At 37.8% G+C, this 26,273-nt stretch overlaps 8 protein-coding genes across 12 annotated transcripts in view; 4 read left to right on the top strand and 4 right to left on the bottom strand.

Annotated features, from left to right (window-relative positions):
• Positions 1-730, top strand: part of LOC104703302 — a 2,359-nt gene extending 1,629 nt beyond the window's left edge. Inside the window, exon 3 of one of the 3 annotated variants that reach the window (XM_010419311.2) lies at positions 147-730. In XM_010419311.2, coding sequence (XP_010417613.1) covers positions 147-474 — 328 coding nt within the window. In that variant the 3' untranslated portion in view covers positions 475-730. Of the gene's footprint in view, positions 1-17 lie in introns of all 3 variants that reach the window. The other 2 variants (XM_010419310.2, XM_019228002.1) reach the window with 2 other exon arrangements.
• LOC104752387 (2-dehydro-3-deoxyphosphooctonate aldolase 1) lies at positions 308-4,349 on the bottom strand. 2 transcript variants are annotated; one of them, XR_002032857.1, is made up of 16 exons: positions 4,243-4,348; positions 4,074-4,143; positions 3,891-3,988; positions 3,676-3,772; positions 3,319-3,384; positions 3,178-3,237; positions 2,988-3,062; positions 2,819-2,903; positions 2,523-2,581; positions 2,375-2,419; positions 2,203-2,301; positions 2,036-2,083; positions 1,897-1,944; positions 1,731-1,803; positions 949-1,003; positions 308-395 (listed from the first exon to the last, which is right to left on the bottom strand). XR_002032857.1 is itself a non-coding variant. In XM_019228001.1 (15 exons), the coding sequence occupies exons 2-14, from the start codon at positions 4,107-4,109 to the stop codon at positions 1,747-1,749; spliced, it is 873 nt and encodes a 290-aa protein (XP_019083546.1). In that variant the 5' UTR covers positions 4,110-4,143; positions 4,243-4,349; the 3' UTR covers positions 1,445-1,530; positions 1,731-1,746. The 2 variants fall into 2 exon arrangements, 1 of the variants encoding a protein (XP_019083546.1); XM_019228001.1 differs by lacking the exons at positions 308-395; positions 949-1,003 and adding an exon at positions 1,445-1,530 and having other exon boundaries at positions 4,243-4,349.
• LOC104703301 (pentatricopeptide repeat-containing protein At1g79490, mitochondrial) lies at positions 4,490-7,278 on the bottom strand. Its single transcript, XM_010419309.2, has one exon. It carries the CDS (start codon positions 7,120-7,122, stop codon positions 4,618-4,620), a length of 2,505 nt encoding a protein of 834 aa, XP_010417611.1. The 5' UTR covers positions 7,123-7,278; the 3' UTR covers positions 4,490-4,617.
• LOC104703300 (leucine-rich repeat extensin-like protein 5) lies at positions 7,842-9,803 on the top strand. Its single transcript, XM_010419308.1, has 3 exons — positions 7,842-8,363; positions 8,454-9,479; positions 9,566-9,803. Exons 1-3 carry the CDS (start codon positions 8,285-8,287, stop codon positions 9,595-9,597), a joined length of 1,137 nt encoding a protein of 378 aa, XP_010417610.1. The 5' UTR covers positions 7,842-8,284; the 3' UTR covers positions 9,598-9,803.
• LOC104703298 (inosine-5'-monophosphate dehydrogenase 1-like) lies at positions 11,946-14,190 on the top strand. The gene is made up of 5 exons (XM_010419306.2): positions 11,946-12,505; positions 12,629-13,227; positions 13,344-13,523; positions 13,604-13,861; positions 13,951-14,190. The coding sequence occupies exons 1-5, from the start codon at positions 12,103-12,105 to the stop codon at positions 14,020-14,022; spliced, it is 1,512 nt and encodes a 503-aa protein (XP_010417608.1). The 5' UTR covers positions 11,946-12,102; the 3' UTR covers positions 14,023-14,190.
• On the bottom strand, positions 14,175-19,185 carry LOC104703299 (ent-kaur-16-ene synthase, chloroplastic-like). Of its 2 annotated transcripts, XM_019227999.1 has the most exons (16): positions 19,028-19,185; positions 18,810-18,905; positions 18,559-18,611; positions 18,186-18,480; positions 18,005-18,109; positions 17,164-17,239; positions 16,837-17,048; positions 16,640-16,760; positions 16,447-16,544; positions 16,139-16,356; positions 15,958-16,073; positions 15,728-15,826; positions 15,334-15,549; positions 15,105-15,246; positions 14,765-15,010; positions 14,175-14,616 (listed from the first exon to the last, which is right to left on the bottom strand). In XM_019227999.1, exons 2-16 carry the CDS (start codon positions 18,847-18,849, stop codon positions 14,302-14,304), a joined length of 2,352 nt encoding a protein of 783 aa, XP_019083544.1. In that variant the 5' UTR covers positions 18,850-18,905; positions 19,028-19,185; the 3' UTR covers positions 14,175-14,301. The 2 variants fall into 2 exon arrangements, with proteins under 2 accessions (XP_019083544.1, XP_019083545.1); XM_019228000.1 differs by lacking the exons at positions 16,640-16,760; positions 16,837-17,048; positions 17,164-17,239 and adding exons at positions 17,405-17,525; positions 17,602-17,813 and having other exon boundaries at positions 17,929-18,109.
• Positions 19,338-22,094, bottom strand: LOC104703297 (ALA-interacting subunit 5). Its single transcript, XM_010419305.2, has 8 exons — positions 21,752-22,094; positions 21,204-21,262; positions 21,014-21,088; positions 20,791-20,904; positions 20,599-20,669; positions 20,185-20,482; positions 19,802-20,091; positions 19,338-19,646 (listed from the first exon to the last, which is right to left on the bottom strand). The coding sequence occupies exons 1-8, from the start codon at positions 21,840-21,842 to the stop codon at positions 19,589-19,591; spliced, it is 1,056 nt and encodes a 351-aa protein (XP_010417607.1). The 5' UTR covers positions 21,843-22,094; the 3' UTR covers positions 19,338-19,588.
• The window catches only part of LOC104703296 (succinate-semialdehyde dehydrogenase, mitochondrial-like), a gene marked incomplete in the record, with an annotated part of 6,710 nt that continues 2,833 nt past the window's right edge, over positions 22,397-26,273 (top strand). The window contains 13 exon segments of the mRNA XM_019227998.1: positions 22,397-22,651; positions 22,866-22,979; positions 23,057-23,156; positions 23,299-23,347; positions 23,593-23,680; positions 23,791-23,901; positions 24,673-24,735; positions 24,845-24,955; positions 25,285-25,350; positions 25,458-25,535; positions 25,623-25,700; positions 25,933-25,999; positions 26,079-26,164. Of these exon segments, the coding sequence (XP_019083543.1) occupies positions 22,547-22,651; positions 22,866-22,979; positions 23,057-23,156; positions 23,299-23,347; positions 23,593-23,680; positions 23,791-23,901; positions 24,673-24,735; positions 24,845-24,955; positions 25,285-25,350; positions 25,458-25,535; positions 25,623-25,700; positions 25,933-25,999; positions 26,079-26,164 (1,116 nt within the window).

Genomic DNA, 26,273 nt, shown 5'->3' with positions numbered 1-26,273 from the left:
GTGGATCCAATGAACACATTCTCTGGGATTGAGAACTACAAATTGATCTTCTGGGCACTCAGGTTTCATGGGAAGATTCTCTTCAGAGATATCTCACTTGAGATCTTCAGGGTTTGGCAACCATCAGAGAACATGATTCTCATCAGGTGGAATCTTAAAGGTGTACCTAGAGTTCCGTGGGAGGCAAAGGGAGAGTTTCAGGGTACTTCTCGCTATAAACTCGATCGGAATGGCAAAATCTATGAGCATAAAGTCGATAACTTGGCCTTCAACTTCCCTCACCAGCTCAAACCTGCCACTTCTGTTTTGGATATGGTCACTGCCTGCCCTGCAAGTCCCAATCCAACTTTCATGTTTGGCACCGTGGATTCATATTCATCTTCTTGGATTGAGTTCTATAAAGCAGTGCAAAGGACATTAGACAAGCAAGAAGAGCAAATACTTGTGCAAGACCATTTCGCCGCATGCACATAATGCCATTAGGTCACACTCAGGTGTATATATATATATATATGTACTGTTGCATTGAAGAACATATACATATATATCTATGTATGCAGGAATATGCATATGAGTAGATGTTGTTGACTTAGGTTTTCAGATATCAAAGTGGGTAGGGAAACCAAGAACACTCTGTGTACCTATGAGCTTATACAACTTGCCTATTGAATGTAAACAGAATTCATTACAGTTGTTATGTTATATATAACACATTGATGTTTTGTACTTACGATCGAGGTTAAGTCGTAAAGGGAATATCTAAGTAGGTGGATAACTTAGGGTGAATCCAAAGAAGCCATATATATAAAACATATACATGAGTTTTGATGCAGATTCGAAGTCACCCATATGAACTAATTAAAAAGAAACTAACTCTATCATGCAGTTGATCATACACATCAGCACACAGAAACCACACCTAAAACGTATCATAAGCCAGGACTTTACCTTTTTGTCAGGAGGGGTGCAGAATAGAAATATTGCTCCCTTAAGCTACTCTCCCCTGCAAGATGCAGGTGAGCAATCAATTAGAATGGTGAAGATCGTAAAGCAATAGGGAGAAGATATTCTGTTATATAGTTTGTATGTCATACATGGTTTTTTGTTTTTATTTTATCCCTAAGTGTGCTTCCCAATTAATAGTATAGATATTTAAAAAGACAAAAACAGTGCAAACCCCACCTAACTAAACATTGGACAACGCAATTTTGTGACGTTAGTGGTGACGAAAATCTCTAAAAGATCAAAAGTTCGTTTGGATTCAGTGGGCACGAGCACACGACCATTTGGCCAACCATGCGTGAATCATTCATTTTGAAAATAATTTTTTATCTTTACTAGTTTTGCTTATGATTTTCTATCAAAAAAATCCTGTACATCAAGTCATAGTGATATATACTGATGTGGAAACGAATGAGAACATTCAACTAAAGAATATTGTAAAAGTCCGGAGCAAACCGAAACAAAGGCTCATCACTGACTAAGATAATCTCCAGGACTTAATGGGGACCCAAATGAAAGAGAGTGGACCTAAAAAGTTTCAGGCAAATGAATAAGGCAAAATAGCTATATAAGAATAATACAAGTGTCACTTCTTCAGATGATGCATCAACATGGCTATTCTGTAGAAGTTCACACTTTTTTCTCAACTAGTCTCCCACCGACAGTGAGAAGATCATAAACAGCTTTGCGTGGGAATTCTATCATATATGCCCATTTGGGTCACTCACCTCTATGACTTTGATCTTAATCATGGTAGGGTGTGAGATCGATTTGGAAACGCTGTTTCCCTTTTGTGACCCTCTGCCAAAAAATTCAAGAGTCAAGATCTTGCCATTGTCAACGGATCAACAATGGGAACCAAAAAGCAATTATCCATGGATTGAAAAGGCTTACAGCAATCGCGATGAGCTCTTCCAGGAGTTCTTCTAGATGACGCAAAGGCTTTGACAATAGAAACACACAAGAATGTTCACAACATTGCAAGAAAGAGATGGACACTTCTGTATTCATTAAGTAAGCACATTAAACTCACCCATTGAGTTGGACCATCAACTGGAGCACTTAGAGGATCATCATGAACCTGATCATAATCAAGTTGGAACAATGAATTCACGAGTACATGACCAATAATCCAATGAACTTGATAAAATGTCTAAAAGGATGTGGTATTGCCTAAGTGGTATCAACAAGATATCCTACCTCCATGAAAATTCCATCGACGCCAACTGCTACAGCTGTTCTTGCAATGCATGGTATTAACTCGCGAAGGCCTCCACTAGCAACACCACCACCATCCAACTACACAAGAATGCATTGTTCGTCATTTGCTGGCTTAAAAAAAACAAAAGATTCTTTTCAAAAAGGACAATACCTTCTTGCCTGCAGGTTGTTGTAGTGAATGGGTTATATCAGCGACCTGCCAAGAATTGAAACGTGTACGATAGATTGTAATTTAACAAACAAAGAACATAAGGCAGAATAGGAAATATGAAAAAGAAAAGATGAAGCAAGATACATACAACAGGACAATTAGCTTCCCTCATCCACTCAAAGTTTCTTGGATCTACTATCAAATCATCTGATAATCAAAACAAAACAGACTATCAGACAGCCAATAGTAAAGGCAGGCCAAAGAATTGTTTAAGCACCCTTTGATGTATATTATTCAGCAATCCAGTTTTTATAAGTTCCGAGAGATTGCATGAGATTTGAGAATGCCTATTTGTTTATCTACACTGCTAAATTCCATGGACACAAAGATCATCCTAAAGCCAGCTTCCGGCATTCGGTTTTTGAAAAGAAGATGATAACTTACTGTATCCAAACATGGTTCCTCTTTCACAAACCATCACATTTGGATTCCCAGCCAGTCTGATCTTCTCGGCTGAATTTTCCATGACCTTAGCATACATATACCCAGTCATCAAAAATATTCCGGAAAAAAATATTTTCCAACTTGAAATACCTTAGAAGAAAGAACTCACAGAAGGAGCACAGAATTGTCCTTTCTTAATATTGATAATTTTCCCAGTTTGTGCTGCTGCAACCAGAAGATCTGTCTGGAATTACAATTAACGGCTTTAATCATCAACGATATAACAGATATCAATCCAAGATTGAAACTTTGAAAGCTACAAATAGAAGCTTTGAGGAAAATATGGTTTAGAGTCTCGCCTGGCGACATAAGAATGCTGGAATCTGAATTATATCTGCAACCTTGCCGACTGCTTCACACTAAGAAAATAAATAACACATGAGAAGGTACCAAAGACTTGCTAAATCTCAGTTCTCTAATGTGAATACGTTTTTTAATACCTGGCTTGATTCGTGAACATCAGTTACTATTGGTAGGTCATATGCAACTTTCACCTTCTCAAGAATCTGCGTTGGAGAACCATAAATGTGACCATCAGTATTCTTGTTCAGATATAAATAGAAAATTACAGCAATTTCACGTTCAAGTAATTGGTAGCATCCAAGACGAAAATTAATGCAGTTTCTGCCATCAGGTCCTAGAAGAACTTAAAATTAGTTTACATACATAAGATCCATTTAACATCAAAACTCTGTCAAAAGTTCTCAAATCAACAGTCCCAAAAACCAAATTATCTATTATAAATGGACACCCCAAGGACATAGAAAGAGTGATTACAGGTAAACAGGGGAATATACCTTCAGACCCTCCGCCATGCCAGGACCTCGGAATGACTTTGAAGAAGTTCTGTTAGCTTTATCAAAACTTGACTTGAAAACAAGGGGCAACCCAACTCTATACCATTCACATACAACAAAACACAAAAGTGGCATAAGGAACTTGAAAAAAGGAACTAATGATGCAAGAAAGACACATAAAAGCTTCAAGTAATAAAGAGTACTAGGAATCATACTTTGTGGCAATGTCTTTGATGTGTTTTGCCATTCGAAGAATATGTTCCTCGGATTCGATCACATTTGGACCAGCCAACAAAAAGAATGGTTCAGCAGCCTACACACACAGTTGATATACGCACTAACATCAATCTCGATGAATACTCATCAACGCTCTGGAAACAAAAAGGCGAAACACAAACCTTGAGTTGATTGTACAATGGTGATGATGCCGCCATTCTTATATCCGGAATTCAAAACCTTCGCGAAAATCTGAATCAGAATCCAAAAGATCAGGAAAACCCTAATTCTTACCATACACGGATCTGCGACGAAGCGAATCAGAGAGTGGAGGGGGTAAAGGAATCTGACCTCTTTAACTTGATCTCGAAGTTGCAGAGTGAGTGAAGAAGGGAAGTGAGATCTCGCGCGTGCCAAATTGGAGAGCTTTATCGATTTTTAGAGACTGTGTTTGGATACACGGACAGATATTAATAATTCCTATCCAGGATAAGGACATTATGATTTTGCTACAGTTCACTTTTTCCTATCAAAAAACGACAGAACTTTCCTTTTTTTAGTACTTTTCCAATTTTTAATCGAACAAAAATGGTAAATCTGAAGGCGTAAATATAATTTCCATTATATTTTCAGACAAGTATTAAACAATGAGAGATATTCGAAACATAATTCAACATAGAAAACGAGTGTCATTCACAAACTAATGACTTTTGTTTATGTCCTCTTTTAGAACGCTTTCGACGACATGAGTGGTTTGGGAAGTGACATAGATCTAAGCTCAGGTGCGGAGCTTGGGAACATCACGTTCAGCTTATGCATCAATATATCAGATCGAGACGGTATCTCATTCAGAAGAAACTGTTGCACGATCGGTTTCTTGAACCATTCCATGACCAAATCGCCAGGTGCCCTCAACACGACCTTGCTAACCTCAAAAGGCGACTCAACAGAGCTCAGCATCTGAGCTACTACAATCTTCAGTGTCGGTCCTGTGACTAGCTTTATACGTCTCGGGACTACACCGTAGTAAAGCATTCGTTTTCTGAACCTGTGGAGAGTGTGAACCACGGCTATGAGCGCGGCTCCAACCGATAAGTTTCTCACATCGAGAGACCAAGCAATGTGTTGGTCAAAGACGATGGCCTTTGGGAAGAGTTTGTTCTCGTAGGCTACTTTCCAGACACATCGAGCTCTGTTTATCTGACCCATCAAAACTAGGTAGTTGAGAAGGACATTCACAAAGTATCTAGCAGCTCCTTCTTCGAGTTCGTAATCAATCCCTTGGTAAAACTCCCTGACAAACGTTAGAACTGGTTGTTTCCTCTGTTCTGGACCTGTGAAGAGACCACACATAAAAGCGTGAGCTTTATGCTTGGTAGCGCTGAGAATTGACATCAATTGTCTCTCTTTATCTTCGTCTTGGCATCGGACTAGGTGAGCAAGAATCGAAGTGTAGAGCACCAAGTCAACTTTTCCAGCAGAATGCACAAGTGTCTCGAGCAAAGGTCTAGCTGAATCGTATAAACCAATTTTCATGCATGACTCAAATAACTGCCTGATGATGAAATTGTTTGTTTTGATTCCTGATGAACCCATGAACCTAAGCCATTTCAAAGCAAGATCAACAGAAGCATCTTTGATATATATCATCAGAACATCGCTAGCACAGACATCTACAGAATACCCCATTGCTTTCATCTCAAGTAGTATCTTCCCAGCAACATCAACGAGTCTTTTGTTGGCTAGAAGTGTAAGAAGGGAAATATAACTGCTAAGGCCAGGCCTTAACCCAGCATTAGTCATGGAGTTATAGATCTTCATTGCAGAGTCTACTTGCCCAGATCCAGCATGCATCTCTAATAGACACGAATATGTGGATGGTGTTGGTAAAAACCCAGCTTTCTCCATATCTTTGAAAACCGACATTGCTACTTGAAGCTTTCCTGATTTTGCATGAGATTCAATGATCATTGTGTACAATCCAAAGTTAGGCCTGAACCCTGACTTCTTCATCTCATCCCAAAGCCTAAGAGCAGTATCTAGCTTGCCGGCTTTAGCATATGAATCAATCAAGGAAACAAACATAGTTGCCGATGGCCTATGGCCAAATCCCTGCATTTCCATGTAAACCTTCATCGATGTGTCCAACCGACCAGCTTTCCCCATTGAATCAACAAGTGAAGAAAACACACTAAAGCTCGGTCGGAGTTTCCTTTCTTTCATCTGCTGAAAAAGCTTGAAAGCTGCATCAAGACGGCCAGATTTGGCCAAGCTTGGAATGATCAGCTCATAAGTTGACACATCCAACAAACTATCAGTTTTCTCCATGCTCTCATAAATCTCAAATGCCTTATACGGCAGACCCTTGTTCAGAAACAACATCATTAGATTATTATACGTCTGCGTATCAATTTTGCATCCCGACTCTTGAGCCTTTTTGAAACAACAAAAAGCGACCTCCAATTTCTCAGCTTTAGCCAGATACTGAATCACTTGGTTATAGGCACTAAGCGACAAATCACCGTGACTACTGGAGTCTTGAACCATCTCCTCAAACAAAGACTGAATCCCAACAAAATCTCTGCCCTGGTTCAACCCATCAAACAAGACGACATAACATTCATCGGAAGGCAGATACCAAGGCTGCTTCTTAGCCCATCTGAACAAACTCATCCCGGCATCAACCTCTTTAACAATCTTCAGAGACTGCGTAATATGAACCATATTGGGCACAAACTGGAGTTTGTCCAACTGAGTCTCCAACTCAGGTCCCCATTTCCACCTCTGCACAACTTCAACAATCTTTGCAACAGCGGAAGCATTCATGTAAGGCTTCTTCAACCCACCAACCATTACATGGTCATCAAGCCCTGGCTCTACTGATCTTATTCCTTTACCGCTGTGTAATACACTACCCGACTCATCTAAATACTCTACCTCCTCAGTCCAGCCACTAGATTCACTACTTGCGCCCTTCTCACCGCAGAATCTCCTGACAATACTCCGACTTGGTTTAGCCAATCCAGCGAAATCAGGGTCTCTGGGTACAGAACAATCGGGAGAAAAGCCGTTTCTAAGCGCGAAATAGCTCAATAATCGGATGTTGAAGAAGTAACTACCGGCTAATTTAGGACTGGGAGAAAGCAAAGGAGACTCAGAAATGGTACTCCTCCTACTAACCGTGAAAATGACATTTCTGGGAATTACTTTCGCGGTTCTTCCACGGATCATCAGAAGATGTAGAAAATGTATTCTAATGCCAAAAAATTGAAGTTTTAGGAATCGATCAATCCTAACCTGATCTCCAGAGATGGCGATTTTTTCCGTCTCCTCGTCGGCTTAAACCCTAAAACCAGAGAGAGAGAGGCTTTAGAAGCAGTCAGGGGTTTTCCCGATATGGATATTACTTAGCAAATTAGCCTATTACAGGTTTTTATTACAAATTTAATTTTAATATTTTAATATTTTAATCCAATAATTTAAGTTCTTATTTTTTTCAAAGTCAAATTTACTAAAATGTTTAGCTTCCCTATAACCATTAAATTTTGGTTCTAAGTTTGTCCCATAATACTTGTGGCGATTTCACAAAACCCAAAATATAAGTGGTTTAGACTCAAACTCGGATGGAGTATGTCAAAAAAAAAAATTTATTTTTTTTTATGATAAAACTTACAAAATCATCCGAGCATTTAAATATATGAATCTCTAGACAACAACATTTTTAAGTGATATTTGCATTTAGGTAGATAAAAGAACCCGAAATTAGATTTAATTTCTATGAACACAGAAAGAAGAATTTGTTTCTTAATTGTTATATTTTGCCAATCCTTAAGTCCAGAGAGAGAAGAATCTGAGGAGAATGTGTGAAGCTTATGTAAATGGATGTAGTCAAGAAAAAGATAAACCTAAAAGAGCTTTGTTTGAGTACAAAGCAAGCAAAAGTTTTAAACAACTTTCCTCTTTGATTATTTTACAATGTCAAGCAAGCATATATGCCCCATTGGCAAACATATGTGTATAATCATTGTACTATAAAACACATTTTAGATAGTACTAATGATGTCAAAAATAATTATATATGGTATGAATTTACACATTGTCTGTAGTTAAAGTGAGCAACTAAAGTGCGAATCTTTACAAGAAACAGAACAGAACCTTATATCCTTCCATAGGTTGCCTTGCATGATTCTTCCTGAGTTTTTTTTGTTTTGTTTTAGTTTTCTACACATGCACATGACACACACACACACACACAAGATATATATAGAAAGAGAGGGAGGGAAGAGACAAATATTCAAGCTTTCTTTTGGTTCTGTTTCTTCTATTGAAAGTGTAGCTAAATTGGGTTTAGTTTTGAAGATTTAGCTTCTCTTTGGTCTTCATCTTAAAAACCATGGAATCAAATAGAGCCTTGGCAACCATTTGTCTTCTCCTCTGTGTAATTATCACAGCCAATTTCTTCACTCATTGCGGTAAACCCTTTTTCTCTATCTATTTCTCTCTATCCATCTCTATCTCTATAAGCATTTGATTATGATTGTGATTTTCTTATGTCCTAGTAGTAGATGCAAGAAGACAAGTGGGGATTAAGAGAGAACCAAAGCAGGTGATGATCAAAGCAGTAAAACACACATCATTGTTAGAGAAAATGATGACACAGCTCAATCTTGCTCAGCCTTTAGACTACTCCTCGTCCTCGAACACTCAACCTTACGGTGTTAGCACAACTCTCACTCTACCTCCCTATGTTTCACTTCCTCCACTTTCAGTTCCCAGCAATGCCCCTCCTTTTTGCGTTAGTCCCCCGGACACACCTCTTACCTCCTCTGCTCCTGGTCTTACTCCACCTCCTGGCCCGATCACATTACCTAACCCACCCGATTCATCCTCTAATCCAAACTCAAACCCAAACCCACCCGAATCATCATCTAACCCAAACCCACCCGAATCATCATCTAACCCAAACCCACCAGAGTCATCCTCTAACCCGAACCCACCTGTTACCGTCCCAAACCCACCAGAGTCATCCTCTAATCCAAACCCACCCGACTCGTCATCTAACACGAACCCACCCGTTACCGTCCCAAACCCGCCTGAATCATCCATTCCAAACCCGCCAGAAACAGTTCCCAACCCTCCCGAAACTGGATTTACACCAGGACCACCAGGTCCTATTTCAGGTCCACCTTACTCTGAGCCGAGCCCATCGACCCCGACGGACACTCCTACTCCATCCGGCGGTATTCCAACTCCTACCGGATCAATTCCAAGTCCATCATCTGGGTTTCTTCCTCCGATCGTCTATCCGCCGCCTATGGGGCCACCGTCACCGAGCGCGAATCCAACCTCGGCTTACTGGTGCGTGGCTAAGCCATCGGTCCCTGACCCAATTATTCTAGAAGCCATGAACTTTGCATGTGGGTCTGGAGCTGATTGTCATTCAATTCAGCCCAATGGGCCTTGTTTTAAGCCTAATACGTTATGGGCCCATGCTTCGTTCGCCTTCAATAGCTATTGGCAACGGACCAAAGGTACCGGTGGCTCCTGCACGTTCGGCGGCACAGGCATGCTTGTCACCGTTGATCCAAGTAAGTGAATTACATACGATTAAAGTTATTACTCCTTTTGCTTTTTACTTATAGGGAAATATTGATATTCATTTAATTTTTGACAGGCTTTAACGGGTGCCATTTTGATTTCTTCTGATGCATGAAGACAAAGACATCTCTCACTTTTAAGTTTTCACCTTTTGTTGGATTACGAATAATATCAAATAAAATTTTGATATAACACGTTAGCTAGGTGGGTCTCTCACTTGTAAGTTGTAAGTTGTAAGTTGTAACCCATTAAAGCTTAATTTACTTTGGAATGGCATATAAACTATACACTATAAATCTTATGCTAAATTGGTATATTGCTTTTGCTAATGGAATTAGGTCTTCTAGAGTTGTTTGTAGTACGTTGCATCTACTAAACTTCTATCACTAAAAAAATCTTTATTTATACACAGATTCCTTTACCCCCACAATGATATTGTAGCTTTGAAATAAAGTAATATACACATTCTCATCACCATATCTTTTTCTTATAGAAAAATCATTTACTCCGGTCTATAATCACATTTATCATTATGTCAGACACGTGAATACACTGCTTACCTTTTGCAATTTGATTAGCATTCAGTAAATACTCAAAAGAATCACAACTGCAGTTGATAAACGAATACGAACAGTCTCAAGATATAATTAAAATTTAATTCCAAGCAAAAAGGTGGAACCAAAATAAAACAAACTAGGTAACAACCCGCACATTGTGCGAGATAAATCGATTTAAAGAAAATTATTATAAGTAAAATTATTATCCTACAACCAATATCTGTTTGTGTCAAACATAATATGTAACTAAAGTTTTTATTTATTTATTCAAAGCTATATATTTTCGTGTAAAAAATATGTTTCACCCGTGAAATCTTTGAATGTGTAAGAGATTTTATGGTAGAGAAAATATTGATAATATTTTACTATTTATTGCAACATGTCTTTTTGTGTGGTTTTAAAAACAAATTCATATCTCTTATGTTTTATTTTGTAATCATAACAATTTTGCATGTTTCTTATATAACCATAACCACATATACTAAATTACTCGGTAGTTTAATTATTTAATTTTATTATATGTTAGTAACAGTCAGATTCTAAACTAATTTTTCTGAAGATAATCTAATTTATTGATTTAATATTTTTGATTAGACTATTTAAATCTTTTGAGTTAGTCGGTTTGTTAATATTTCTATAAATGACGGATTATTACCAAAAAAACCATTATGAATATATTAATGAAATTCCAAAATCAACGTATTCGTATAAGAATATATTTCACCCGTGAAATATATGAATGTAGTAAAGAAAATATTTATAAAATGTTACAATTTATGGCAATATGTATTTTTGTGTGCTTTAAAAATCAAATTGATATTTATGGTTAATCGAGTAACTATAACAATTTTGCATAATCTAATAATCACTCATTTTAAATATATTATGTTTTTTTTGGGGTACTAACTTTATTTATAAAGTTAAGGGTTATTATCTCATTCTTTTTTAATATCACATAGATGAATGTATAATTAGAATGTATATTCCTATTCGGTTATCAATATTTTAATTTTTAATGAATAATGACACTAAATGTTGAGATTAATTAATTTACATACTTAGATATACATAAATAATTACACATCATGATATCCCTTAATTTGTTGTCATTTTTATATTTATTTATAAATATTTATAAATCTATATTTACTGGAGATTAAATTTCTTTTAATGAGTTGGAGATAATTCAAGGGTAATATACTTCTTTTCATAATCAATTATAATAACTACTGAAAGTTTGTTATTTAAATTATTATGGTAATAGTACTAACATAAAAAAAAGAACATGTTTTTATATGATTTTGTTAATAAGTTACATGTTATTTATTTTTATTAACTTTATATTAATTGATATGTTTATAACCTTTTTAGAATATTTTACTTATAACAAAATTCAGCCAAAAGAATTTTTTACTTATATTGATTTTTAGCTTTTTTAAAATATTTTACTTATATTGGTAATCAATATAAAATTAATATAATTTTGACTTATATATTTATAAGTAATTTATTGTGAAATTTTGTCTTAGAATAGCATGCAATTATTTAATTAGTTTTAATATGTGTTATATAAATTTGTGTGAGATACGATGACATATCTAATTATTATTTAGTTAATTGTTAGTTTTAAAAAAATAATAGTATGCTAATATAATTAAGTAGAAAATTTAAAGATATTTTAATAAAAGATGAACAGAGCTCTATAGAGGATTTGTGAAAAAGTGGTAAACTATTAAAAAAACCAGAAAAAGGAAAGATAGAAGAAACAAAACGAATCTAGCAAGAAAAGGAAGAAGATGGAAAATAGACAAAAATTGAAAAAAGAAAAAAAAAAAAAAAAAAAAAAAANCATATCAATCAGTAAATTCCCACTATATATAAGGAAACTATACTCTCGTCTCTCTCAAACACAAGACACAACACAAGTCGGAACAACGCTCCAAACGACTTCGATCAATTCAATACTTAGAGAATTTGTCGTCTTCCCAAAAACCCTTTGCCTTAAACCCTAATTTACAACAACACTCTTCGCCTCTCTTTTTTTTTTCCTCCGGCCATGTCGAGATTCGAAGATGGATTCCCGGCTGATAAGCTCTTCGCTCAGGGATACTCTTACACATACGATGACGTCATCTTTCTCCCCCACTACATCGATTTCTCCACCGACGCCGTCTCTCTATCCACGCGCTTTAGCCGGCGCGTGCCCCTATCTATACCTTGCGTTTCGTCCCCGATGGATACTGTCTCTGAGTCTCACATGGCTGCTGCAATGGCTTCCCTTGGTGGGATTGGAATCGTTCACTACAACTGTGACATCGCCGCTCAGGCATCCATTATACGCCAAGCCAAGTCCCTCAAACATCCCATTGCTTCCGACGCCGGTGTGAAGTTCCCTGAGTACGAGATTACTTCTCTGGATGCCTTTGGTCCTTCTTCCTTCGTCTTTGTCACGCAAACAGGTCAGATTCATATTCGTTTTCCAGGAATCTATCACTGTCTTTTAAGGATTTTGAACTAGTTCAATAGATTTGAGTGTAATGATGGTGAATCCAAGTGTGTGTTTTTGATTTGATATAATCCAGGAACAATGACGACTCCGAAACTGTTAGGCTATGTATCGAAATCGCAGTGGACGAGAATGAATTACGAACAGAGAGAGATGAAGATTTACGATTACATGAAGAGCTGTGACAGCAGCGACTTTGTTGTACCATGGGACATTGATCTTGAAAAGATTGAGTTTTTACTAGAGGATAAGCAAAAGGGCTTTGTGGTTCTTGAAAGGGATGGTGAGACTGTGAACGTGGTGACCAAAGACGATATACAGAGGGTTCAAGGATATCCCAAGTCAGGGCCAGGGACCGTGGGTCCAGACGGTGAGTGGATGGTTGGTGCGGCTATAGGGACGAGGGAATCTGATAAGGAGAGGCTGGAGCATTTGGTTAAGGCTGGGGTCAATGCCGTTGTGTTGGATAGTTCTCAAGGGAACTCTATTTACCAGCTTGAGATGATCAAGTATGTGAAAAATACCTACCCTGAATTGGATGTGATTGGTGGCAATGTTGTGACAATGTACCAGGCACAGAATTTGATCCAAGCTGGAGTTGATGGATTGAGAGTTGGTATGGGGTCTGGTTCGATATGTACCACACAAGAGGTTTGTGCGGTTGGCCGTGGACAGGTAAATGAAAAACTACTCTGAATGCTAACTGTTTGATTCTTCTAGAAGGTGTTAAACTCTGTGAATTGTGTAACTTAACAGATTCCTTCCTTTTTTTTGTGATTTGGACATCTTAGGCTACTGCTGTGTACAAGGTTTGTTCGATCGCTGCTCAGAGTGGGATTCCAGTTATAGCGGATGGTGGTATCTCAAATTCAGGTCACATTGTAAAAGCTCTCGTCCTCGGAGCATCAACTGTTATGATGGGAAGCTTCTTGGCCGGAAGCACTGAGGCTCCCGGGGCTTATGAGTATAAGGTAATAGTCACATCTTCTTCCGGTTTAACTAACACTCTTTTTGAAACGCTGTTTGTTTTGATTGTTTTTGGTAATGATAGAACGGTAAGAGGGTCAAGAAGTACCGTGGAATGGGATCGCTAGAAGCAATGACAAAAGGAAGTGACCAAAGATACTTAGGAGATAAAACAAAACTTAAGATTGCTCAAGGAGTGGTTGGAGCAGTCGCAGATAAAGGCTCAGTGTTGAAGCTGATACCTTACACAATGCACGCCGTGAAACAAGGTTTCCAAGACCTTGGTGCTTCTTCCTTGCAATCCGCTCATGATCTGCTGAGATCAAACATCCTTAGGCTCGAGGTAAATGAAACTTCTTGTCTCGATTTTAATTCCCAAAAACCTTCTAATTTAGTGACAATATTGCTGATGCTGTTTTGGTTTTGTGACAGGCTCGAACTGGTGCAGCACAGGTCGAAGGAGGAGTTCACGGGCTGGTTTCTTATGAAAAGAAACCATTTTAAGCTTTGGCCAAAATTTGAGGATTTTGTTTGAGTTTTTCTTATATCATGTTTCGTGTTATTTTTCTTATATGTTTTTATTTATTAACATCACATAGAGAAAAATGGATGTTAGGAGGAGACAAAGTTATAAGATGATTTGTTGAAAATCTATAAAAAGAACTCGCTATACTTATTAGTTTATTAAAAGAACTCAACGAAAATAGTCAGCCTTGGTATTTCCTCTTAGTTGCTCTGTAGCAACTAAAAAGAAGACAAAAGTCTTATTTTTGACCTGCCAGATCAAGTTAAAGATTCGTCCTGCAAGGTAATTGGCTCGTAGATCACAGATTTAACAACACTCATCAGATTATGTGATGTGAATCCATCATCCTTTTTGTAAAATAAGTTCAATACTTTGCTCATCTTCAAGAACGCTTCTTTGCATTCCCTTGGAACCACACTTCCCTTCTCCTCTAAAACTAGCTTATGCAACTCTTCCCTCTTTCTCTCTGCTAAACCTTTCATCGATTCAATGATCTCGTCTTTGCTGCAACTTTCTCTCTCCTGTTTCATGTGCAATGAAACCGCATTCAGCTTCCCCTCCTTGCTTTCTCTCTGCAAGAAAACATCGAAAGGGATACTTAATCCTAAATCTATGAGCAGAAGTTAGTTAATTACCATTATCATGTTGGATTTAGACGTCTTTGCCATCTTTCAACTGTACATTGTAGTTCAAAGTCTATAATCTTTGGAAGAGTCTTACCTTAAATCCTTGTATGTCATTTAGAAGACGGCCCATGGTGCTCACGAGCTTGTAGAGCTGATTATATTGGTGGCTATCCACCGTCTTCTCTGAAAGTGGTGGTCCGATCAGATAAATAGCTGGGAGGATAATTGGTCCTAATGCAAATGATATGTACGCATTTTTCATGTAATTCTCCAAGCTTGGTGTTGACTTGTTACTAGACCACTCGACTTCTCTCAACATAGACTTGAGCAAATCCAACCACTGCATCCGATATCGTACCAATTAACTATGTTCAGAAGATTTGTTAGGATATGATAACAGATAATATAATTGCGTGGGATTATTGATACTTAACAATTTTCACAATGTGGTGTGTCACAGTGCGTCCTTGATAGGTGAATCCTTTGTCTCCTGTTTCAAGAATTGTATCCCTTAGAACTGAGAATATGATCTCAACATGTTCCGAGCGGTACTCAGGAACACCGTTCAAATCCCACCTGAAATTTGTAAAGGAAGAATAATTATGCTTTTATGAGGGAACAAGCAGAGGAAGAGCTTTGAAAGAAAGAGACAAATCAATATACTTTTCGACCAAGTGTATGAGGTTTTCCAGTTCTTCTTTGGACCCTCCAACATCAAAGAAGTCATCTACAACCGTTGTAAGTACTCCACCTTTGGCCCAAGATATACGGGCATCAGATAGTTCTGGAGAAAATAAAGTTGCAGCCCCAGAAAAATAACAGTAAGCCAGCTTCTGTCTAGCAAATCTCAGTTCCTGCAATCTATTCTCCACAATCCACCTGCAAGTTGGTGAGCAGCATTATAGACAAATGAATATGCTAATTTGTGACGATATAACAAATAAAAGTAGCACCTGAAGCCATGACGTGAACTCGTTCAAGTGTGTGGTTATATAAGTAAAACTAGTTAGCTTATGCAAGAAGGTTAAATGAATGAAAAGCTTAGCTGGGAGTGCACCTATCAAGATGTTCCATTTCTTCCCGGTGTATGGACTGGCAGAAATTGAAGTCATCCACAGCTAACTTCAGGATATCAGAGCTGCATATATTGTGCAAACTAGAACACAGAAGAAATCAAGAATGATAGTTGATGTCCTTATTAGAATGTCGTTTAATGGAAACTGAGTGTGCCAAAACATATGGTCGACAAAGAACACAAGCTACAAAGGAATGAACTAAAGTTTTTACCGATATGAGGTTTTTGTGACTCTGGTGTTTTCGACAGCGCAACCATTGAGCAGTTTTCTCCTGTGATCTAATCTTTCTAGGCTTGCATAGGAGGGAAAACCAAGAGCATCCTCAACCTGAAAAAGATAAGTTTCTCAGAAAGCTCTCACAGGAAGATAGATAAGTAAATGAGATTATGTACCTCTTTCTTGAGGTATTTATCTCGAACAGAGGTCTTAAGCCAGTTAGACAATTCCATCTCTAGATATTGTTTAGTCCAAGAACACTGCTTCTTCAAAGCTGACTCATGTGGATAACTTTGGGCAGCCTTAAATAATTCTAACACAGAAAACGTATCCTTAAGATATCCTTCCAAAGTATCAGAGAAACCAGATTCTTCTGCAAATGGTTTTAGAGGATCTGCAACAAACACAGCGTATCAGCTTAACACGGACATGCACATAACTCAAACCTAGGCTATATGCATCCGAAAGAAAGAGGTCATTTCACCGTAAGACACATCATAGCCATGAGCAAGCAATAATCGGAAAGCCAAAGCACAAGTGGTCAAGTCCAAACATATTTCTTCATTCCCACGCAGCCAGTATCTGTTTATTGGTCAATGATAGTTTCCAAAAATCATAAATATATTAAATAAAGCTACCCTTAAACTAAAAAACCATAATAACAAGTTTCAATATACCTATAGGTTTCATCCAATAGGCTTTTGATTTCGTTTTTGAAATCCCTATCAATTCCTAAGCTTTCAAGAGTGTCGATTATACTAAGGCGTGCATATTGATCAGATGGATAAACTGTGGGAACTGAATGATAAGCAAACTTATTAGCAGTGGAACTCTTTAGATACAACGGAAATGATAGCCATGTAGATAGATGTACCTGCAGCCTCAAATCTCTGAAGGAGAAAAGAGAGATAACGGAGACAACCATCATTTCCAAACTGAGTAAATGCAGCTGCTGTTGTGGCTGGAGAATCAAACAGTGACCCATTTTTCCTTTGGTGTTTAACGATCAGATTCCAATCTTTTAACTTTCTTGTTCCCTCTAAAACATAGGCCAGATATGCTTCTCTTCCCTTTGAAAATCTTTCACTATCAGTCATCAAATATTAAATAAACAAAAGTTGCTGAAATGAAGACTTGTGTACATGGAAATAATTCAGTTTCGTCTGAGTTGCTAATAAAAGACCAGGAGTATACATATTACCTTCTAAGATCCAAATCTCGTTTCAGCATCATGGCATCCACGATTTCTGAGCCCAATGGAATCACAAGGTTCAAATCTTTAGCATACTCAATCATCCCAGGAAATATAATATCAAATCCTGCTGGTTTNTCCCACGCAGCCAGTATCTGTTTATTGGTCAATGATAGTTTCCAAAAATCATAAATATATTAAATAAAGCTACCCTTAAACTAAAAAACCATAATAACAAGTTTCAATATACCTATAGGTTTCATCCAATAGGCTTTTGATTTCGTTTTTGAAATCCCTATCAATTCCTAAGCTTTCAAGAGTGTCGATTATACTAAGGCGTGCATATTGATCAGATGGATAAACTGTGGGAACTGAATGATAAGCAAACTTATTAGCAGTGGAACTCTTTAGATACAACGGAAATGATAGCCATGTAGATAGATGTACCTGCAGCCTCAAATCTCTGAAGGAGAAAAGAGAGATAACGGAGACAACCATCATTTCCAAACTGAGTAAATGCAGCTGCTGTTGTGGCTGGAGAATCAAACAGTGACCCATTTTTCCTTTGGTGTTTAACGATCAGATTCCAATCTTTTAACTTTCTTGTTCCCTCTAAAACATAGGCCAGATATGCTTCTCTTCCCTTTGAAAATCTTTCACTATCAGTCATCAAATATTAAATAAACAAAAGTTGCTGAAATGAAGACTTGTGTACATGGAAATAATTCAGTTTCGTCTGAGTTGCTAATAAAAGACCAGGAGTATACATATTACCTTCTAAGATCCAAATCTCGTTTCAGCATCATGGCATCCACGATTTCTGAGCCCAATGGAATCACAAGGTTCAAATCTTTAGCATACTCAATCATCCCAGGAAATATAATATCAAATCCTGCTGGTTTCTGTATGGTTTCATCAGAGACTGATGCAGAGTTCAGCTCAATAAACTGAAGACCTGGATTTGAAACTCATCATTCCATGAATCTCCCAAAAGTCAGATAGCTAGTAACAAACAGAAAAAAGAAACTGACCCTTGATTATTTGTCTTTCACCAGTTCCCCACTTCTTTAACGCAAGGATACTAGCTAGAGTAGACGACAACACATCCTTCTTAAGAGATTGATGGTCATGGTTATCATCAAGTCCCCAAGATCCATCTTCATGTTGATTTTCCAATAACCACTTCACACACTGTGGGAAAAGTGGAGCATTCTGGGAACTACTAGGTGATGGAACCATTGCTACCCAACTAGTATCATACGCCGAAACAGAGAGCTCCACTTTATCTAACATCTTCCTAATCTTTTCCTTTGTTTGCTCAAAGCTCTGAATAGTTTTAAGAATATTAGTTGGTCTAAAACCAGAATTATCCTTTATATTCAGCTGTAAAAAAAGTTTACTTACCACATTGTTAGATCTTGTCTTTTGTACTGCTTCCCATCTCTTTGCCGAAGTAGCTGCCACACAACAAGAGAGAATCAAATCAAACAGAATTCTATTGCGGGACAATTCGGCGCACAGTAGCTTTAAAACTACAGAATGATGTCTGTTTACTTCAATCTCTAATTTATCCCGAAGAACAAAACTCGAGTATTAATATCCACGAAACATGCAAGCGGATAATAAAGAGATTGAGAGAGAGTACAGTCAGTCACCTGAGATCGGAGATGAACAACCGGAGGAGCGGATAGACATGGAGAAACCAGAAGCAAACGAAACAGCGTGGTAGGCTTAACAACCTGCTGAGAGAACTGATGAGAAGTCATCATCATCAACAACAACAACAACAACAACCACAGTGAGAGGAGTCAATTCCCAAATCGTGAAATTAAGTAAATTAAATGAAAGCTACAAGAAAAAAAAAACAAAATACACTTCCGACGAATTAGCAGCCTTGACCACCGGAAAATATCTGGAAATCAATCTAATTTAATACGAAAAGATTATTACGAAAGTCATTACTAATATACAAAAGTAGATTAGATTACGAGATAAAGGATAATCAGAAAGAGGAAATAAATTCTACTAGTGTAGATTAGATACCGACCTGACATGTGGACCGTAGATATATATCGTCGACTCGACAAATACTACTAGTTTATTAAATTATTACAAGTAAATTGATCGTTAAAGCAATCACCACGAAACTACAACAACATATCAAATCGTTAAAGCTTAAAGACTAAACAAAATTCTCTGGTTAATGCAACTTCGAACTAAATTCATTTACATTATTTTTTTCTAAACACCATTTACTGTCCAGTATCTTAACAACGACATGACCCAAAAAAAAAAGAAAAAAAAAACGTTTGTTTTCAACAATATCAAATCATATAAAACGGACTATATTTTCTCTTTCTCTTTTGTTAGGTCAAACAAAACTAGGTCGTTTGACTATGGAGGGGATCACGCCTGATTGCCCTGAGCAACTCTGTTATTGTAAACCTCCAGCACTTCTGTTCCACGAAAGGTACGAGGGATCTCCCAGTTGCCTGAAAACGAAACCCAATTTCATTTCACTAGTACACATTCTAAAAATGATGAATTCCATAATCTCACTAGGCACTAGCCCAACGACGTATAAAATATACTACCGTTCCGTAACAAAATAAAGTAGACCTTGAGTAGGACAAGGGTGCTAACGTACCTTGGCTTAACTAGATACAATACGGCGAATGTAACTGCCAAGAACAAGCAAATGCTGCCTACTGTCAGATAAGCAATCCCTAGGAAATCGTTCCTTCCACCGAGCCAGCTAGTTGTTGATAGCACTAGCTTCTTCTGCCCATTGAAGCTGTACGTGTTGTAGTTGTTCTTCAACATCACCACTATCGTATCACCCGCGTTTAGGTCCGTCTCAATCTTCCCATACAGCTTCCTAAATGTTGGCAAAGCTGCCGTTCGCATCCAGACTATGAGGTCTTCTTGCTCACTCAACTATATATATATCCAACAGAAGAATTACACTTGTTAACATCCAACATTAGAAATGAATCTAAATTTACTGATATATATTGGAGGCTTTGTTACCGATTTATTAGTATCGAGTTTTCCACCGCCTATAGGCGCTCCTGTCTGAAAGTTTTTAGGGAAGACATTTTTCCCAAACTTGTTTTCTCTGTCACTCTTCCATGAGATGCCTTTCTTATTCACAGGAAGTTGTTGGCTGTTTCTTGAAAAGGTATAAGTATCGTTGAACAAACTCCAAGCAACAAGACCACATGGAACAATTGGTTCCCCACCCACGTTATCCTCAGGTGCACAGGTCTTCACATCATGCTCGTCTCTTGGATTTCTTAGCTGTGCATCGTTTCGACTTTTCACATATCTAACACACATAATCAACAGAGTAGTAACTGAAACTATTACTTGAGGTGCAAATAAGGAAAATTACTAGTACTTGAAAGAGAGTTACTAAGCAAATAAGGCAAAGAAGTACCGTACCGTCTATGGTTTTGGTAGAAATTCTCAAGTTGGTAGTAAACATAGACAGGACGCTTCATAGCTTTTGTCACCTGGAAAAGAAAAACAAAAAGGCTTTAGAAAGTGTCATACTTAAAAGGAACATCTACAATATATGTATACTCAATCGATCATAGGAAGGCACTAAATTGCCGTGGAAGAAGATATATCTACCGTTATTGTTCTGTTACATATCTTCTCTCTTTCACCCTGTATGTAAGCGACCATGTTGTTTCTAGACGATGGTGGAATGCAGTCTGTGTCATATCGATCAACAATCTCGACGACCTTCAAGAGTAATGAAACGAATCCTCAATAAACCGCAAAACCGAAGCTGGCAAAACAAACATTAGAAAAAAGAAAAAACAGAGAAAACATTTGGATAAAGCATACATACTCCTTGAGAAGCAAATAAGCAGATGACTCCAAGGGGAATGAAGACAACCCCAGCGACTAGAAATGTTAGGATTACCTGTAAATGGCGATGAACAATAAGAAAACAGAAAAAGAAGTAACATTATTTACAAACCTTGTATCATTGCACTTGTGCCGCTTAAGAAAGTGACAAAACCGTGATGGAACTTTACCCATCTTGGAGTAAGAATTGGCTTGCACGCTGGAAGCTCCTGCTGAGTAAACTTAGAATCTGGTAAAAGGGAATTTAGAAAAAAAAGTTTCTTAATAACAGAGAATCGAACGAAACCTACTATATGTATATCTACGATTTGTTTTGTATTTATGAGTACTGATGGTAAAGTTTTCGAACATAAGAATCCAACATATGTAACATCAAAAATCCAACAACCTAGCTGATGAACCTCTCTTCTCCGTCTATAGAAGAAGAATCAAAACTAGAATATACAAACTATACAAGAATGCATATTACAAATCAAAAGATATGTGCCAATGATATACGAAACATGCAAATTAAAAGAGATGGTGATCGAGGCACAACAACACCACAAACAAAGAATCACGTAACTATCTAACCGTTCTCGGGAGATAAACAAGAAATTTTGCATCAACTGGTGATAAAGAAAGAAAAAGAAAAAAGACGAGACGATCGACAAAACAAAGATGGATCGACCAAAAAATCAAGAAAAAATTGTGAGGGGATAAAAGATAGAAAGATCACATTTTGGTCGCTTAGATGTTCTCCTCACACCGGAAGAAGGCTCACCCGATCCGCCTCCTCCGACGGTGGAAGATACCGCGGTGGAACTCATTACCGAAGAAATCGAAGGAGAGATCAAAAAATTTGTGTGGCGATTCTAAATCGTAACGACGGCGATAACAGATCTCTTTACTCGAGAGAGGGTAAGAAGAATGTTAGGTTTGGGTCACGAGAGAGATAGAGGGAGAGAGAACATCTATATCTACTTCGGGAAAGATTGATAGATCTTTTAGATGAAGAAGCAAAACTCTGAGAAAGGCAAAAAGAAGAAGAAAAAAAAAAGAGGACGTGACAAATGCTGCTGTTAACATGGGAGGGAAAGATCCATCTATTATTAAATTAAGGAAATTGTATATACATCAAATCAAATATATAAGGAAACCTAAAGTTTTTTTTTTTTTTAACGAGAATTTTGTGTAGAGAAAACAAAAAAAAACGGAAGTTTTTCGAACAAACCCGGAAAATACGGTTAAATTGCCACGTGTATTACACGTCATTAATTAATTTATTCCAACCGAAAGCTGGTCAAAATAACCCACCTGTCATTTTTTGACTTTCCATTTTTTTTTTATGATTTTATTCCTTTTTTTTAATCACACTCTCATCTCAAGACCTCCCAGGTGGAGAGACCGGAGAAGAAGATATTTATTTTACTCATATATTCTTCGTTCACCTGTCTCAATTTGATTTCGTTGCTTAGCTTCTAAATCTCACACTAAGTCTTTTTCGTTCGATTGAATCAACCGTATCGTGGTGATGGTAATCGGAGCAGCAGCGCGTGTAGCCATCGGCGGTTGTCGAAAGCTTGTCTCCTCGTCACATACTTCCCTCCTCCTTGTTTCTTCTCAGTGTCGTCGCCAGGTTAAAAAATCTTCTCTCTATCGTTTCTTCTTTTTGTAATATCCAATATTAACGACTCTCGTGGATTCTTCCGATTGATGTCAATATCAGAACAATGGTTATATATCTCTGAATTCAATTTTTTCTCGATCTTGTAAGTCTCATGGTGGACCGCACCGCTCCGATGTGTTTCGAAATAGTTTATGATACTCGTGTCAATTGAATTGATTATCAGATGAGTACCGACGCACAAAGCGTTTCTGAGAAGCTCAGGAGCTCTGGTCTGTTACGTACACAAGGTCTAATAGGAGGCAGGTGGATTGACTCCTATGACAAGAAGACAATCAAGGTCTGCCTCTTACTCTCTCCCTCTCTTGATTTTGTATTGCTTTCTGTTGACATCTTCTAACTTCTTCTTCTTGACAGGTTAACAATCCAGCGACCGGTGGAATTGTTGCTGATGTTGCATGTATGGGAACAAAAGAGACCAATGACGCTATTGCTTCTTCTTACGAAGCATTTACATGTATGTCACCCTAGGCTTCTCCTCTTAATAATACCTATAACTGTTCTGTCTCTGCTCAGTGTTTGATGGTCGCTGAACTATGTGCTGGGGAGGGATAAAATACTTAATTTTCTGTAATTCTCTTACATGTTATCACATTCAGCTTGGAGCAGATTGACTGCTGGAGAGAGGAGTAAAGTTTTACGGAGATGGTACAAACTTTTATTCCCATAGCAATGCATACTCTTATACATATTGTATAGTGTGGGTGGGGATGTTGTAGGGTTATAAGGTCAGACTAAGATCACTATGCGGGAATGTTTTCCATGGATGTCAACTGCTCATGAAATTAGAATATGTAGAGATTCAAGGCTTTTTCAAGATATGGTATCTTGCTTGAAGCTTGCTTATATGGTATAATTTCAATGGGGTTTCGACTTTGTTTCTCCAAACACAGGTATGACCTCCTGATTGCACACAAGGAAGAACTTGGACAACTTATAACTTTGGAGCAAGGAAAACCGCTAAAGGAGGCCGTAGGAGAGGTAGATGATTTAGTTTGTAGTTGAGAACATTGAATGTGCTGTTTGGGCCTGTCTCAAGTGTTGCAATCGTTTCTTAAAAGCAATATATGATTCTGTAATTTAGTTTGCAGGTCGCGTATGGGGCAAGTTTTATTGAGTACTATGCCGAGGAGGCAAAACGTGTATATGGTGATATAATTCCTCCTAATTTGTCTGATCGCCGGTTATTAGTTCTAAAACAGGTTTGCCGATTCTTGCTTCTAAATTCTATATATGCAGCTTTTATTTGTGAGTGACACTATTCTGCACCCTTAGATTAACTTGGAAGTGNGACCTCCTTATTGCACACAAGGAAGAACTTGGACAACTTATAACTTTGGAGCAAGGAAAACCACTAAAGGAGGCCATAGGAGAGGTAGATGATTCAGTTTGTAGTTGAGAACATTGAATGTGCTGTTTGGGCTTGTCTCAAGTGTTGCAATCGTTTCTTAAAAGCGATATATGATTCTGTAATTTAGTTTGCAGGTCGCGTATGGGGCAAGTTTTATTGAGTACTATGCGGAGGAGGCAAAACGTGTATATGGTGATATAATTCCTCCTAATTTGTCTGATCGCCGGTTATTAGTTCTAAAACAGGTTTGCCGATTCTTGCTTCTAAATTCTATATATGCAGCTTTTATTTGTGAGTGACACTATTCTGCACCCTTAGCTTAACTTGGAAGTGTGTAAGTAGAGATGTTATTTGCCAGGCAATCTGGGCTTGGAAATCTGTGACTTTACTTTGCATTCCCTCCCCTCCCCCCCCCACCTTCACATTTTTTTTGAAATTGTCCAAGTTCTGTAGCAATGCTATATAAAATGAGAACTTGGAGAACCTTAATCTTGTTTTGCGAATTCCCTTTCATATGTGGAGATTCCTAATGTACTCCTTTTCCGTGTCATGTGGCTGTATTTATTATATCACATGTTTAGTATACGCCTCAATTGCTAGAATCTCTTGATTTTCTATGCAGCCTATTGGTGTTGTTGGCGCAATTACCCCTTGGAACTTTCCCTTAGCCATGATTACTCGGAAGGTCTTGCTAGTTTTACCATTTTATTTAATCTTATTCTAATATACTATCCCAGTACATTATGTAGAACTTTTTTTCATTAAGTTTATGTGGATGGTTGATGGTATTGCAGGTTGGCCCTGCTCTTGCTTCTGGATGCACGGTGGTTGTTAAACCATCTGAACTTACTCCCCTAACAGCTCTTGCTGCAGCTGAACTTGCACTTCAAGCTGGAGTTCCTCCGGTAATTTATATGTCTAATTAACCAGCTATCTGGTCTCCTCAAGTTTGATTTCCTAATGTCAGGGAGCTGACCTGATATTTTGTTAAGTTTGAAAATGTTGTCTTCCGTTTTAACATGTGATTTGATTTGACCTAGCGTTTCTATTTTTGTCAATGTGGCTCCTAATCTGATTTATGACCCGTTGATGTATGATTGTGTGGCTTGAAGGCTAGTTTTTAACAATGTGTCTTTTGTGCTATTGAACTGTCTGGCCAGACCATCTCTTTGGAATTTTCCTGTTTTTTGTATTTGTAACATTTCATGATTCATTTGAATGGTATTTTCAACAGGGTGCACTTAATGTAGTCATGGGAAATGCTCCTGAAATTGGGGATGCTTTACTTACAAGTCCACAGGTTTCTCTAATTATCTTTGTTGCTGTTATTTGTATATATATGCCATTAGTAGTGATTCATGGTAAGTTACCTTACCAATTGACTGGTTTGTTTCTCGTGCTACTTAGGTGAGGAAAATCACATTCACAGGATCAACAGCCGTTGGCAAGAAGTTGATGGCAGCTGCTGCACCTACTGTCAAGAAGGTATGCTTAAGCAAGGATATCATGCTATTTAAAAATATATTCTCCAGATCATATATCACTGGTACCTCTTCTTTTTTTCTTGTGTAGGTTTCTCTAGAACTTGGCGGCAACGCACCCTCCATAGTATTTGATGATGCAGACCTGGATGTAGCGGTAAAGGGAACGGTAAGTGTTGGTCATGCGTGTTAGACTGTTAGGGCATTGATTTCTATAAAAGATGCAAAATGTTGATCCATCTGGAAAAATTACTCGGAAATGACAATATCCTGGTTCTTTTCCATATGAGATATGTCTTACTTTTTATCTGGTTAATTACGTCCAGGCTCCACCTTTCCGAGCTCTATAGGGATTGCCAATACCATAAAATATTGTTTACCTATTTGATCTGTGATTGCAGCTTGCAGCAAAATTTAGGAATAGTGGTCAGACATGTGTTTGTGCGAACAGAGTACTTGTGCAAGATGGTAAGTATTGGGATACTCGACACACCCCTCCTGGATCTTGCATCCAGTATTAACATAACATGTTATATCTTTTCAACAGGTATCTATGATAAATTTGCTGAGGCCTTTTCTGAAGCGGTTCAAAAGTTAGAAGTAGGAGATGGCTTTAAGGAAGGGACAACTCAGGTAAGTCCTTTATCGATCTTATACTTCTGAGAATTTAGGCTATTTGCTATCAAATCCAGTCATCAGATCACACTATTGGTACCTCGTTTCTACGTTCTGTCAACTAGCA

Source organism: Camelina sativa, chromosome 7 (assembly GCF_000633955.1).
Source record: "Camelina sativa cultivar DH55 chromosome 7, Cs, whole genome shotgun sequence".
NCBI classification, from domain to species: Eukaryota; Viridiplantae; Streptophyta; class Magnoliopsida; order Brassicales; family Brassicaceae; genus Camelina; species Camelina sativa.
Note: the sequence above shows the minus strand (reverse complement) of the source record. Positions and strands in the feature narration are given on the sequence as shown.